Raw genomic sequence first — 14,824 nt, 5'->3', positions numbered from 1 at the left:
TTCCCCCCCCCTATCACATTACCGCCCACACTGCCCCCCTATCACTATGCCGCCCACACTGCCCCCTATCACTATGCCGCCCACACTGCCCCCCTATCACTATGCCGCCCACACTGCCCCCCTATCACTATGCCGCCCACACTGCCCCCCTATCACTATGCCGCCCACACTGCCCCCCTATCACTATGCCGCCCACACTGCCCCCCTATCACTATGCCGCCCACACTGCCCCCCTATCACTATGCCGCCCACACTGCCCCCCTATCACTATGCCGCCCACACTGCCCCCCTATCACTATGCCGCTCACACTTCCCCCCCCCCCTATCACATTAGCAGCCACACTGCCCCCTGACCATTCCGCACACCGCGCCCATACTCCTTTATGCCATGTGGTAAAGGCTCTAAGGCCCGGTGTCTCTCAATAAGTGAGGTTCTGTTATTCTCACATAATGTCGTCCCCTGTACGATTCTCTCCTCTTCTCATAAAGGCGCCTGCAGTACTACAACCTCCAGAGGATCCATGTTTTCAGGCAGAACGCTCCTTCTCCTGAATGACCCAGCAAGGATGGACAAGAATAGCAAGGAGATGACCACAAGAATATTAAACTTCACCCTGGAGATCCTCTACCTGCTGAGCGGAGAGGTGACCGTTTCTATATTTCTATGTTCTTTATTGGATTATGTAACAAGTCACACATAAGAGCAAGAAGCCGGTGTCCTGTGTGGGGCGGTCACCATACCACAATTTGGACTTGGATACCGATACTTCGTGTATATTGCGATTTCGATACCAAAACGATACTTTTCCAACAGTAATAAAAAAATAAGTTCTTCTTTTTTCTGATGTGAGGCGCGAGGTGCGATGATGAATTTTGAATGTGCCTCATATTAATAGTAATTTACCCCATCATGTTTCCCAGTCATAATGGGTTAATGTGTGAGGCACATGATGGGGTTAATTTCATCATCGCACCTCGTGCCCCACAATAGGTGATAGGAAGCAGTTTTTATTAGATATTTTTACAGCGTACACATCATAAATGACGCAAACAAACTGTTGTGCCGGTTATTACGGCCGCGCCGATACTGATTGTGAATATGTTATGTATGAGACTGATAGTACACAGGCATATATCTATATACTGATAGCATACAGGCATATATTTATATACTGATAGCACACAGGCATATATCTATATACTGATAGTACACAGGCATATATCTATATACTGATAGTAATGTACAGGCATATATCTATATACTGATTGTAATGTACTGACATAGATCTATATACTGATAGTACACAGGCATATATCTATATACTTGTTAGTAATGTACAGGCATATATCTATATACTGATAGTACACAGGCATATATCTATATACTGATTGTAATATGCCGGAATATATCTATATTACAGTACATTAGTCTGCGTACTGATTGTACACAGGCAGTTGTTCGGACATACCGAAGTATGCCCGAACAACAGGAAATATGGTAGGACAGCCCTGGGGTCCTTCAATGGACCCTGGGCTGTCTGCCCATATATGGTATGTCCCTCAATCACGTCACAGGGATTCCCCCCTTCTTACTTTCCCCTGAATGCTGCAGTCCGCTTTGATCGCAGCAGTCAGGGGAATAGTGGTGTAGGTGAGAGGTTTCTCTGATCTTTGCCGTTTTAGAGCGGGGCTGCGGCTGTGTAATAAATTAAATAACGGTATCGAACCGTTTGGGGATGCAGAGTATCGAAACAGTATCCAAGTTTCCATGCATCGTGCATCCCTAAGTCCTGTATACCATCTACGAGACCTTCCAAGTGGCGGGAAGATGTGAAGATCAGCCAGCAATATGGTCAGTTATGTGTCATGGTGATAGTAATGTAGAGTAATGAGAATAGTAAGTAGTCACGTTGGAACCAGGAGGAGAAGGAGCACAGGAACCAGGAGAATCACATGGCCGGAGTCTTTCCTGGAGGTGAGGATTTCTACCACTAGTCTGACCTCTATATAGAAACATAGAAGATGACGGCAGGAACCAGGAGAATCACATGTCCGGAGTCTGTCCTGGAGACGAGGATTTCTACCACTAGTCTGACATCTATATAGAAACATAGAAGATGACGGCAGGAGAATCACATGGCCGGAGCCTGTCCTGGAGACGAGGATTTCTACCACTAGTCTGACATCTATATAGAAACATAGAAGATGACGGCAAGAGGAGAATCACATGGCCGGAGTCTGTCCTGGAGACGAGGATTTCTACCACTAGTCTGACATCTATATAGAAACATAGAAGATGACGGCAGGAGAATCACATGGCCGGAGCCTGTCCTGGAGACAAGGATTTCTACCACTAGTCTGACCTCTATATAGAAACATAGAAGATGACGGCAAGAGGAGAATCACATGGCCGGAGTCTGTCCTGGAGACGAGGATTTCTACCACTAGTCTGACATCTATATAGAAACATAGAAGATGACGGCAGGAGAATCACATGGCCGGAGTCTGTCCTGGAGACGAGGATTTCTACCACTAGTCTGACATCTATATAGAAACATAGAAGATGACGGCAGGAGAATCACATGGCCGGAGCCTGTCCTGGAGACAAGGATTTCTACCGCTAGTCTGACCTCTATGTTTCTATATAGAAGATGACGGCAGGAGGAGAATCACATGGCCGGAGCCTGTCCTGGAGACGAGGATTTCTACCACTAGTCTGACATCTATATAGAAACATAGAAGATGGCGGCAGGAACCAGGAGAATCACATGGCCGGAGTCTGTCCTGGAGACGAGGATTTCTACCACTAGTCTGACATCTATATAGAAGATGACGGCAAGAGGAGAATCACATGGTCGGAGTCTGTCCTGGAGACGAGGATTTCTACCACTAGTCTGACCTCTATATAGAAACATAGAAGATGACGGCAAGAGGAGAATCACATGGCCGGAGTCTGTCCTGGAGACGAGGATTTCTACCACTAGTCTGACATCTATATAGAAGATGACGGCAGGAGGAGAATCACATGGCTGGAGTCTGTCCTGGAGACGAGGATTTCTACCACTAGTCTGACCTCTATATAGAAACATAGAAGATGACGGCAAGAGGAGAATCACATGGCCGGAGCCTGTCCTGGAGACGAGGATTTCTACCACTAGTCTGACATCTATATAGAAACATAGAAGATGACGGCAGGAGAATCACATGGCTGGAGTCTATCCTGGATTTCTACCGCTATTCTGACATCTACACTCCTCAACATTGAAATTACAACACCGAGAAGGAAACGTTTTGGAATTGTGGAGATCACAGGATCGGTAGACATGTTAATGATATTCAAATGATAAAAAAACGCAAAGTAAATATTTCAAACATCTTGATTTATTCAGTATGGAGTATGAGCACAACGTGCAGAAATCCCTGCACTTCCATGCCTTGGCAGCTATCCATGGGGTTATTAATGGTTGAGGAATGTTCTGCCACGCTGAATGCACTTGGGCTGGCCAATCCTCAAGATTGGCTGCTGTCCGCTCCCTTTGGAATTTCCGACCAATTACGTTTCTAATGTTCTTCATGGGACACAAGTCTGGAGACGCTGCAGGCTATGGTAGCACTTTTAGGCCGCACAAGCTGCTCACAGTAGCACGAGCAACATGCGGCCTGGCGTTGTCCTTTTGAAAGAAAGCTACTGGGACACTTGAGAAATGGCCGCAGCACTGGTTCTACCACCAAATAACTCACTGAAAATATATATATATACAGTATGTACACATATAAAGTTTTCGGTCATGTCTGTTATATTTATATACATCAGGATAAGTTATAAGATGTCAGTCTCTTGGGGGGGGGGGATGTCTGTATTAGCTCCACACATCTAGACCGCTTCACGTGGCCTCTCTCAGATGTCTCTGCCCTAAGACCACCCATATACCTTCCCATGTACATCTGTACAGTATAAGAACATCTATTCCCAGTATAGCAGCTGCCTCCTTCCTGCACTGAGGACCATTGTAATGTTAATAAGGCTGTAGATAAGAATCTCTGACCACATTGAGTGAGTAGAAGGCTGGGCTACTGGTGTCTAACATAAAATAGTGGGTTTATAAAGAGTCTACGGGAGTGGATCGGTATCGCAAGTGTAATAGATAAACTTCTGGGTGGGATCTTTGCCTCTTTCTCATCGCTTGCCCTCTATACGTGGCATGCTCAAGCTATGCGATCCTATATTGAAGGAAGGAATTATGGGCCAGGACTCCTAGAGCTGGTCACCTGTAGACCTCTGTGGTCTACAAATGAAGTTCTTTAAGTGTCTTTCTCCATACACAGGATTACACAGTAGTGAAGACTACGTCTGGAGAGAGTGTGACCCCCAGCAGTCATGTGTCAGAAGGATGGAGCAGGACCCAGCCCCCCATCACGGAGCCTCCACCTCACTCACTGATCCTTGAGAGGAACATCGAGAAGATCCTGGACCTCACCCACAAGATCATCGAGCTGCTGACTGGAGAGGTGACACTGCCGGGAAGGCTGGGACATTATATAATAACACAAGGTACAATGTGTCTGGGTGATGACTGTATCATTGTGTGTGTCAGGTTCCTATAAGATGTCAGGATGTCGCCGTCTATTTCTCCATGGAGGAGTGGGAGTATATAGAAGAACACAAGGATCTGTACAAGGACGCCATGATGGAGGACCTCCGGCCCCTCACATCACCGGGTAAGAGGGATCTCTACAAGGACGTCATGATGGAGGACCACCAGGAACACACATCACCGGGTAAGAGGGATCTGTACAAGAACGTCATGATGGAGGACCACCGGAACCGCACATCACCGGGTAAGAAGGATCTGTACAAGGACGTCATGATGGAGGATCACCAGGACCGCACATCACCGGGAAAGAGGGATCTGTACAAGGACGTCATGATTGAGGACCACCGGAACCACACATCACCGGGAAAGAGGGATCTGTACAAGGACGTCATGATGGAGGGCCACCGGAACCGCACATCACCAGGTAAGAGGTGACTTATATTTACAGTCTTGCTACCCATTACTGTGGGCACAGGCTGGTACTTACATCCGTGATGAAGCCTCAATACCATCATGTGCAGTACATACACAAACGTGTACAATGTCATGTAATGAAGGAGCTCCACAATTTTTAGTTTCTTTTCACATCATGTTAGACCCCTACATTTACCATATACTTCACGCATATCCATAGAGTCCATCCACCCGACAGATGCAAAAAGAGATTCCTTTTGGAATCCGTCGGACTGGTATCGACTACACTATACTGCGCTATTCTAGGCAGAGGCTTCCCTTCTAATAAACCATGTACCGTTTTTGCACACGATTCTCTATAACAAGACTTTTGGACAATGAATACCACTCTACCTCTGGCAGAAGGCTCCGACACTTGCCGCTGTATAGTCGTAAACGTTTGGAACCTTCCTGACTGGTGGCTGAAACGTGATGTGAGCTGATCCATACTTTCCTTGAGGGGGTCCAGCCTCGTATGTTTACCATAGATCTGCCTGTCCTTCATGTCTCAGGGGTCACTGGATGGAATCCTACAACTTATTATACATGATTGAAGTCGTACTCCAGTTGCTCAGCCCGGTCACCCCGGACATGTCGTCTTCTAGTAATAAATGTCGGGGCTGCAGTGTTGTCACAACAGAAATATGTCATGGGCACAGCGTCGTCCTCTTCATGCTGCTTCATTCCAGTACCTGCTCCACATTAAATATGAGGGGGGGGGGGGGGGACATGGTGGATGTGGGTGTTGGTCATGCAGATAAATTGGGTGACTTGAGGATGTGACAGACATTCCTGATCAGCGACCAATGCCTGATCTCCATACTACACACCTTCCCTGCTTTACTGCTGGCCTTCATTATGGGATGGTCACACGCAGATAATTTGTCGTAGAAATTTCTGTAACGGAAGTCAATAAATCTGACTGGTGTTTCTGCAGCAGGTGCAGGGATTTTTATAAACCACGTTTAGAAGATAGTCCTATATAATCAGAGACTAATCTGTGCTGCTCTTATAATCTGTCCAGCATGAGGGTTGTCAAGTTTTACCATGTGAAAACAGAACGGCCATAGTGTGAGAGTAGCGCACCACCGACAATCATGTGAGCGCATCACGAGAATCATGTGAGAGCAGCGCGCAACACAACAATCATGTGAGAGTAGTGCGCAACACGACAATTGTGAGAGTAGTGCGCAACACGACAATTGTGAGAGTAGTGCACAACACGACAATTGTGAGAGTAGTGCACAACACGACAATTATGTGAGAGTAGTGCACAACACGACAATTATGTGAGCGCAGCATGAGAATCATGTATGAGCAACCCGACTATCATGTGAGAGCAGCGCACAACCCTGCAATCTTGTGAGAGCAGCGCACAACCCTGCAATCTTGTGAGAGCAGCGCACAACCCTGCAATCTTGTGAGAGCAGCGCACAACCCTGCAATCTTGTGAGAGCAGCGCACAACCCTGCAATCTTGTGAGAGCAGCGCACAACCCTGCAATCTTGTGAGAGCAGCGCACAACCCTGCAATCTTGTGAGAGCAGCGCACAACCCTGCAATCTTGTGAGAGCAGCGCACAACCCTGCAATCTTGTGAGAGCAGCGCACAACCCTGCAATCTTGTGAGAGCAGCGCACAACCCTGCAATCTTGTGAGAGCAGCGCACAACCCTGCAATCTTGTGAGAGCAGCGCACAACCCTGCAATCTTGTGAGAGCAGCGCACAACCCTGCAATCTTGTGAGAGCAGCGCACAACCCTGCAATCTTGTGAGAGCAGCGCACAACCCTGCAATCTTGTGAGAGCAGCGCACAACCCTGCAATCTTGTGAGAGCAGCGCACAACCCTGCAATCTTGTGAGAGCAGCGCACAACCCTGCAATCTTGTGAGAGCAGCGCACAACCCTGCAATCTTGTGAGAGCAGCGCACAACCCTGCAATCTTGTGAGAGCAGCGCACAACCCTGCAATCTTGTGAGAGCAGCGCACAACCCTGCAATCTTGTGAGAGCAGCGCACAACCCTGCAATCTTGTGAGAGCAGCGCACAACCCTGCAATCTTGTGAGAGCAGCGCACAACCCTGCAATCTTGTGAGAGCAGCGCACAACCCTGCAATCTTGTGAGAGCAGCGCACAACCCTGCAATCTTGTGAGAGCAGCGCACAACCCTGCAATCTTGTGAGAGCAGCGCACAACCCTGCAATCTTGTGAGAGCAGCGCACAACCCTGCAATCTTGTGAGAGCAGCGCACAACCCTGCAATCTTGTGAGAGCAGCGCACAACCCTGCAATCTTGTGAGAGCAGCGCACAACCCTGCAATCTTGTGAGAGCAGCGCACAACCCTGCAATCTTGTGAGAGCAGCGCACAACCCTGCAATCTTGTGAGAGCAGCGCACAACCCTGCAATCTTGTGAGAGCAGCGCACAACCCTGCAATCTTGTGAGAGCAGCGCACAACCCTGCAATCATGTGAGCGCAGCACGAGAATCATGTATGAGCAACCCGACAATCGTGTGAGAGCAGCGCGCAACCCGACAATCGTGTGAGAGCAGCACGAGAATCATGTGAGAGCAGCTCACCACCCGGCGATCGCGTGAGAGCAGCTCACCACCCGGCAATCGCGTGAGAGCAGCTCACCACCCGGCAATCGCGTGAGAGCAGCGCGACACCCGGCAATCGCGTGAGAGCAGCGCGACACCCGGCAATCGCGTGAGAGCAGCGCGACACCCGGCAATCGCGTGAGAGCAGCGCATAACCCGACAATCGCGTGCAAAGACGTTCTGCAGGTTCAGGGGTGACTTTTCACGTGTGTGTGTGTGTGTGTGTGTGTGTGTGTGTGTGTGTATATGTATTTACATTCCTCAACATTGAAATCACAGCACCAAGAAGGACAAGCCGTAATGTTCTGCAAATCGAGGAACATTGATTTGCTTGTAAAACCAGTAGTGCGGCCATTTCTCAAAAGTGTCCCAGAAGCTTTATTTCAACAGGACAAAGCCAGACCGCATGTTACTCGTGCTACTGTGAGCAGCCTGCGTGGCCTAAACGTGCTACCGTGGCCTGCAGCGTCTCCGGACTTGAATCCCGTGGAGCACATCTGGGACGTCATTGGTCGGCAATTGTAAAGGAGCCGTCCGCAGCCAATCCTGGTGATTTGTGTGCCCAAGTGCATTCAGCATGGCAGGACATTCCTCAGACAACCATTAATAACCTCATGGATAGCTGCCAAGGCCTGGAAGTGTGGGGATTTCTGAACGTGGCGCTCATACTCCATACTGAATAACTCAAGATGTTTGGAATATTTAGTTTCCATTTTTTTTATATCATATGCATATCATTAACATATTACCATGTCTATCAATCCTGTGATCTCCACAATTTCAAAACTTTTCCTTCTTGATGTTGCGATTTCAATGTTGAGGAGTGTGGATATTTCACTATATTACAGGACTGAAATTGAACTTTTTGGCCATCATGGGAAACTGTGTGGCGGAAACCCAACACATCTGATCAGCATTGCTACAGGGAAGCACGGTTGTGGGGGCAGGAACTGGTACAGTGGTCAGGAGGAAGGAAAGGACGACCGATATGCACTAGTAGCGTATTCAGCCACTGTGTGTTTGTGTTTCCCACAGATGGATCTAGTAGGAGATGTCCCCGTCATTTATATGTCCAGCAAAATCACAATGTCCCGGAGGATGATCAGGTAGATGACGCTGAAGTCTCCCCACAATACCACCATGAAGTGATTAACCCATTCTATATATATATAATATAAAAAAATGTTTATTTTTTTGTCTTAGGGTGATGTTAAGGTCGAGGTTACAGAAGAAGCAGAAGAGGAGACAGATTTAAGGGCCGATCAGCATTGTAAGGAGCGGGAGGGTCACCTAGATACTACTCCCATCATCTCATCACATGTAAACAATCTATTACGTCACTGTGTGTTTCCTACAGATGGAGTCATTGAAAGAAATCCACCACAGAGATGTCCTAGTCCTCTATATTCTCAGGACTGTCCAGAGGAAAATTGCCTTGTCTCAGAGAATCAGCCGGTAAATGAAGCGGAGCCCTATACCAGATCTATATAGGGGGTGTGGCGCTTCCTGGTCCTGCGATCATAGATTTTGGTGGTTTCTTATGTTCTGTTCTGTTTTGATTCTTCGCACTCTTCTGTGTTGTACTTAATTGTTACATATCTGAAATCAGGGGAAAGATCTGACTAATATTAAAGCGGAGGATGAAGAAGAGCAGGTGAGGGGCGATCAACCGTGTACGAGTGAAGTGAAGGAGGAAATTCCAATAGATGTTACCACAGGTCAGTAAAAAACGAAATGTTTAACTCCAAAATAACCAATAAAAGAAAAACCTACAATAAACACAATTCATTTACACTAATAATTTTTCATCAAAGAGAATAAATGTTATAAAATAGACATAAACTTGGTATTTCCATTCTCCAGGGAAGCTTATACTATGAAATAAAATGTTATATGCTACCCCAAAATAATGCGTAGATAAAAGCGTGCCCCTCTAAACACGAGGCCATTGAATGGCTATGTAGTGTTTAAATTTAAAAACTTTTTGGCAGATAGAGGAGGCAAAAAAAATCTGCTTGATCTCTTTTATGGTTTGCTTCTGCAAGAAGCGGAGCGCTGTCTCTGATCGGATTCTTCTCACTGCTGCGTTGTCAGTCACTGGTGAATGGGCGGGCGCAGCTTTGTGCCTATGCCGTCATGATGAAGTACGTGTATTGCATTGTGCAGGAATTACATACCTCCCATGACCTACAGATACATCATTTTGGGATAGTCAACAGAAAAAAATACCACGCAGCTTTAAAAGCAATCCTGCACCCCAGATTGCTCCTCCAGTATAATAAATTCCTCTATGGAAGTATAGCATTATATAAAAGTAAAAAAAGAACCGACAGCTCAAAAAACTAAGGCAGAAAGAAATGTGCCCAAAAAAAGGAGAAGGAGATGATGCAAAAATACAATAATTCAATATCAAATAAAAAATAATGGCTAAAATCAACGACAATGCTGTAAAGTCCTCTGACTCCATACGGGAGTGAGAGCCCCATGTGTATATACAAACCGCTTCAACATGGGTTTCCAAAAAAGATCAATTACAAAACAAACATTTTGGTGATTTCCTTTGGTTCAACCGTAACAAATGCCCCAATAAGAACAGCTGAGAAGAAAGGTCCTCATTTTAGTTCTATATTTAACTCCTTCCTGACCGCCCACTGTCTTTTTGACGGCAGGCGGTGCAGGTGCTTAGTCTTCTGGCGTCGCTGTAGAAGAGGCTGATGAGTGCTCATCCTCTAAGCAGGAGCTGTAACTAACAGCTCCTGATCTTAGAGCAGCCTCCTGAATACAGCTGGGGTCGGAAAACATTCGGACCCCAGCTGTTTAACCCTTTGATTGCCGCGGTCCATGATCAAACATCGGGGAATCCCTCTGCAGTCAGCCCATTTTATTGCCCTCACATTACATAAAAAACAAAAAGCCTACACATATTAAGTGTCTACACGACAGTAATAACCTGAAGAATTAATCTAATTGGTTATTTGGCGTGAAACGTGAACGGGATAAAAAAAATTAACAAGAAAAACAACTCTGCACACAAGTCACAAGGGGATATGTTTTCTTCAGGATATTCAGTAGTACAACCTTAGGCTTCAATATCAAGCAATCAGATCCCTGCTATAATCTAGTACACAATAAACAGCTCTTTTGGAACATATTTTTGGGTAGTTCTCTTGATTAAGCTTTTACAGTAGCTTTAAAGATGTGCTGGTGTTTTTCATTTGTCTACTGTGCGGTTTGAATTAATCCTAAAATAAATTTTTAACTCTAACAGAAATTCCCAGTAAGCACTTGATGTCATCACTAAATTATAAAGTAGAAGATGAAGATATCATGCTCCACTCTTCCGAAGAAAAGCGCGTTAGCCTTCATGTTTATCCAGGTTTTCACAGTACAGATCCATCCTACAATCCCCCTAATCTTGAGGAACCATTGACTGACCAAACACAGATCATTACTACAAGTATAGGTCAGAAAGGGGTTAAGAGATTTAAATGTGAATGTGGAAAACAGTTTATGAAATGCTCAAGTCTTATAATACACAAAAGAAGTCACACAGGAGAGAAGCCATGCTCCTGCTCACTATGCGGGAAATGCTTTTCGGATAAATTCGATCTTATTGCACATGAGAGAAGTCACACAGTGGAGAAGCTATATTCATGTTTGGAATGTGGGAAATGTTTTATGCTGAAAACAGATCTTGTTCTACATCAGAGGACTCACACCGAGGATAAGCCGTATTCATGTTCAGAATGTGGGAAACGTTTTACGTCAAAATCCAATCTGGTTATACACGTGCGATTACACACAGGAGAGAAGCCGTTTCCATGTTCAGAATGTGGTAAATGTTTTACAAATAAATCAAGTCTTGTCCTTCATGAGAGAAGTCACACAGGGGAGAAACCATATTCATGTTCCATATGTGGGAAATGTTTTACAAATAAATCACATCTCGTCTTACATAAGAGAAGTCACACAGGGGAGAAGCCGTATTCTTGTTCAGAATGTGGGAAATGTTTTACAAATAAATCAAGTCTTGTTGCACATCAGAGGAGTCACACGGGGGAGAAGCCATACTCCTGCTCCGAATGTGGCAAATGCTTTACAAATAAAACCAATCTAGTTACACATCAGAGAATTCACACCGGGGCAAAGCCGTTTTCATGTTCCGAATGTGGGAAATGTTTTATTATTAAAGCCAAACTTCAGCATCATCAGAGCACTCACACGGGGGAGAAGCCATATTCCTGTTCAGAATGTGGGAAATTTTTTACAAGGAAATCATATCTTGTTAAACATGAGAGAATTCACACAGGGGAGAAGCCATTTTCATGTTCATTATGTGGGAAGTGCTTTATAGATAAATCAAGTCTGGTTTTACATAAGAGAACTCACACAGGGGAGAAGCCATATTCATGTTCAGAATGTGGGAAATGTTTTGCCAAAAAAGACCATCTTGTTAAACATCAGAGAAGTCACACAGGGGAGAAGCCGTATTCATGTTCACTATGTGATAAGTGTTATACAGATAAATCCAGTCTGGTGGTACATGAGAGACTTCACACAGGAGAGAAGCCGTATTCCTGTTCAGAATGTGGGAAATGTTTCATAAAAAATTCCCATCTTGTTAGACACCAGAAAAGTCACACAGGAGAGAAGCCATATTCATGTTCAGAATGTAACAAATGCTTTACATATAAATCAAGCCTGGTTTTACATGAAAGAACTCACACAGGGGAGAAGCCATATTTGTGTTCAGACTGTGGGAAACGTTTTGCCAAAAAATCTAATCTGGTTACACATCAAAGAGGCCACACAGGGGAGAAGCTGTTTTGATGATCTATATGTGGAATATGTTTTACAAGGAAATCGAAATTTTTAAATGTGGGAATACTATAATGGCAAAAATAAAATGCTAACCTATTAGGTTACACAGTTTATTTTTGAAGCATATGTGGACATATCTATATTTGATCTTTGTTCATGCATTATATAAGGATGAAAGTGACGGAAATGTACAAAAAAAAAACAATAAATTGAAATTGCAATAATTTCTTAAACAATTCACAGATTTGTCAATTTCTTCTGATGCTCAAATACCGGCTACTGCCCTTTTGGCAGAAATAAAATTCCAGCATGCGTTTATTCTCCGGCCTCGCTCGCACTTGTGTATTTTGATGAGTATTTGTTAGCCACAACTAGGAGTAGGTCCAAAACCTGCAAAAACGTGGACGTTTTTTCCATTCAATTTATTTCCGTTTGTGTTCCACTCCCATTTTTAGCTTACAAATACCGATGCAAGATACAAATGTGAATGAGGCTTAACCCCTTAGGGACAGCTATATTTTTTTTTTTCCGTCGTCTCACTAAGAGCGATAACTTTTTTATTTTTGCGTTGACATAGCTGTATAAGGTCTTGTTTCTTGCAGGACAAGTTGTATTTTTGTATATCACCATTTTGAGGTACATATAATTGATTAACTTTCATTAACTTTTTTTTTTTGCAGGGGAGAATAGAAAAAAACCCAGCAATTTCGCCACACTTAAATATACACCGTTTACCGTGTAGTATAATAACATAACTTTATTCAGCGGGTCGTCATGATTGCGACGATATCAAATGTATATACCGTATCTTTCGGACTATAAGACGCAGTTTTTATCAAGAATAAATCTTGCTAAAAAGTCCCTGCGTCTTATAGTCGTCAGTCAAGGGACCCGGCAGCGCCGGGCCCACTGTCCGCTTCTTACTTAACCCCTTCCCGACCCATGATGTGCCGACACACATCATGGAGCAGGGAGGGGATGATATTTGGAGTAGGATCACGCGGATCCCGCTCCATACACTGCAGGGGCCAGCTGTATTTTACAGCTGACACGCTGTTCTAATGGCCAGGAACAGTGGTGGCGCTGTTCCTGGCCCTTTAGTTAAATTACGCGGTCAATAGCGACCACAGCATTTATAGCGGTCTTCCCATGAAAGACATTTAAGACATCCCCAGGATACGTCATATGTTAAATAGATGTGGGTCCCACCTCTGTGACCCACACCTATCTCTAGAACGGGGCCCCCTAAGCCCCGTTTTATCTCACTCTGCTCCGCTTTCTCCTGGCCACTTCCTGGTTAGGTGGTCGGGAGTTAAGGAAACCGCGTAGCACCGCAAGCTACGCTGTTACCTGATCTCGCTAGTTACGAAAACAGCGTACATGGTCGAGTTTAGGAAACCGCGTACACGGTCAAGTTACGGAAATAGCGTACATGGTCGAGTTAAGTAAACAGCGTACACGGTCGAGTTACGGAAACAGCGTACACGGTCGAGTTACGGAAACAGCGTACACGGTCGAGTTACTGGAACAGCGTACACGGTCGAGTTACTGGAACAGCGTACACGGTCGAGTTACTGGAACAGCGTACACGGTCGAGTTACTGGAACAGCGTACACGGTCGAGTTACTGGAACAGCGTACACGGTCGAGTTACTGGAACAGCGTACACGGTCGAGTTACTGGAACAGCGTACACGGACGAGTTACTGGAACAGCGTCCACGGTCGAGTTACGGAAACAGCGTCCACGGTCGAGTTACGGAAACAGCGTCCACGGTCGAGTTACGGAAACAGCGTCCACGGTCGAGTTACGGACGCCGCGTACACGGTCGAGTTGCGGACGCCGCGTACACGGTCGAGTTGCGGACGCCGCGTGCAAGGTCGAGTTGCGGACGCCGCGTACACGGTCGAGTTGCGGACGCCGCGTACACGGTCGAGTTGCGGACGCCGCGTACACGGTCGAGTTGCGGACGCCGCGTACACGGTCGAGTTGCGGACGCCGCGTACACGGTCGAGTTGCGGACGCCGCGTACACGGTCGAGTTGCGGAAGCGGCGTACACGGTCGAGTTACTGGAACGGCGTACACGGTCGAGTTACTGGAACGGCGTACACGGTCGAGTTACTGGAACGGCGTACAAGGTCGAGTTACTGGAACGGCGTACACGGTCGAGTTACTGGAACGGCGTAAACGGTCGAGTTACTGGAACGGCGTACACGGTCGAATTACTGGAACGGCGTACACGGTCGAGTTACGGAAACGGCGTACATGGTCGAGTTACGGAAACTGCGTGAGACGCTGAGCTACTTTGTTTCTGGATCTCCCATACAACTGAATAGTAGTTATGGATACAGCGTGGCTCGC

General features: G+C 45.9%; 1 protein-coding gene across 1 annotated transcript; it reads left to right on the top strand.

The window, feature by feature from the left end:
- Window positions 1-492: 492 nt before the first annotated feature.
- On the top strand, window positions 493-12,895 carry LOC142701106 (uncharacterized). Its single transcript, XM_075848126.1, has 8 exons — window positions 493-644; window positions 4,327-4,509; window positions 4,596-5,019; window positions 8,679-8,749; window positions 8,847-8,913; window positions 9,001-9,098; window positions 9,253-9,361; window positions 10,912-12,895. The coding sequence occupies exons 1-8, from the start codon at window positions 522-524 to the stop codon at window positions 12,471-12,473; spliced, it is 2,637 nt and encodes an 878-aa protein (XP_075704241.1). The 5' UTR covers window positions 493-521; the 3' UTR covers window positions 12,474-12,895.
- The last annotated feature ends 1,929 nt before the right edge of the window (window positions 12,896-14,824 follow it).

The sequence above is a fragment of the Rhinoderma darwinii genome, unplaced genomic scaffold, assembly GCF_050947455.1.
Source record: "Rhinoderma darwinii isolate aRhiDar2 unplaced genomic scaffold, aRhiDar2.hap1 Scaffold_1995, whole genome shotgun sequence".
Lineage (NCBI taxonomy): Eukaryota > Metazoa > Chordata > Amphibia > Anura > Rhinodermatidae > Rhinoderma > Rhinoderma darwinii.
Note: the sequence above shows the minus strand (reverse complement) of the source record. Positions and strands in the feature narration are given on the sequence as shown.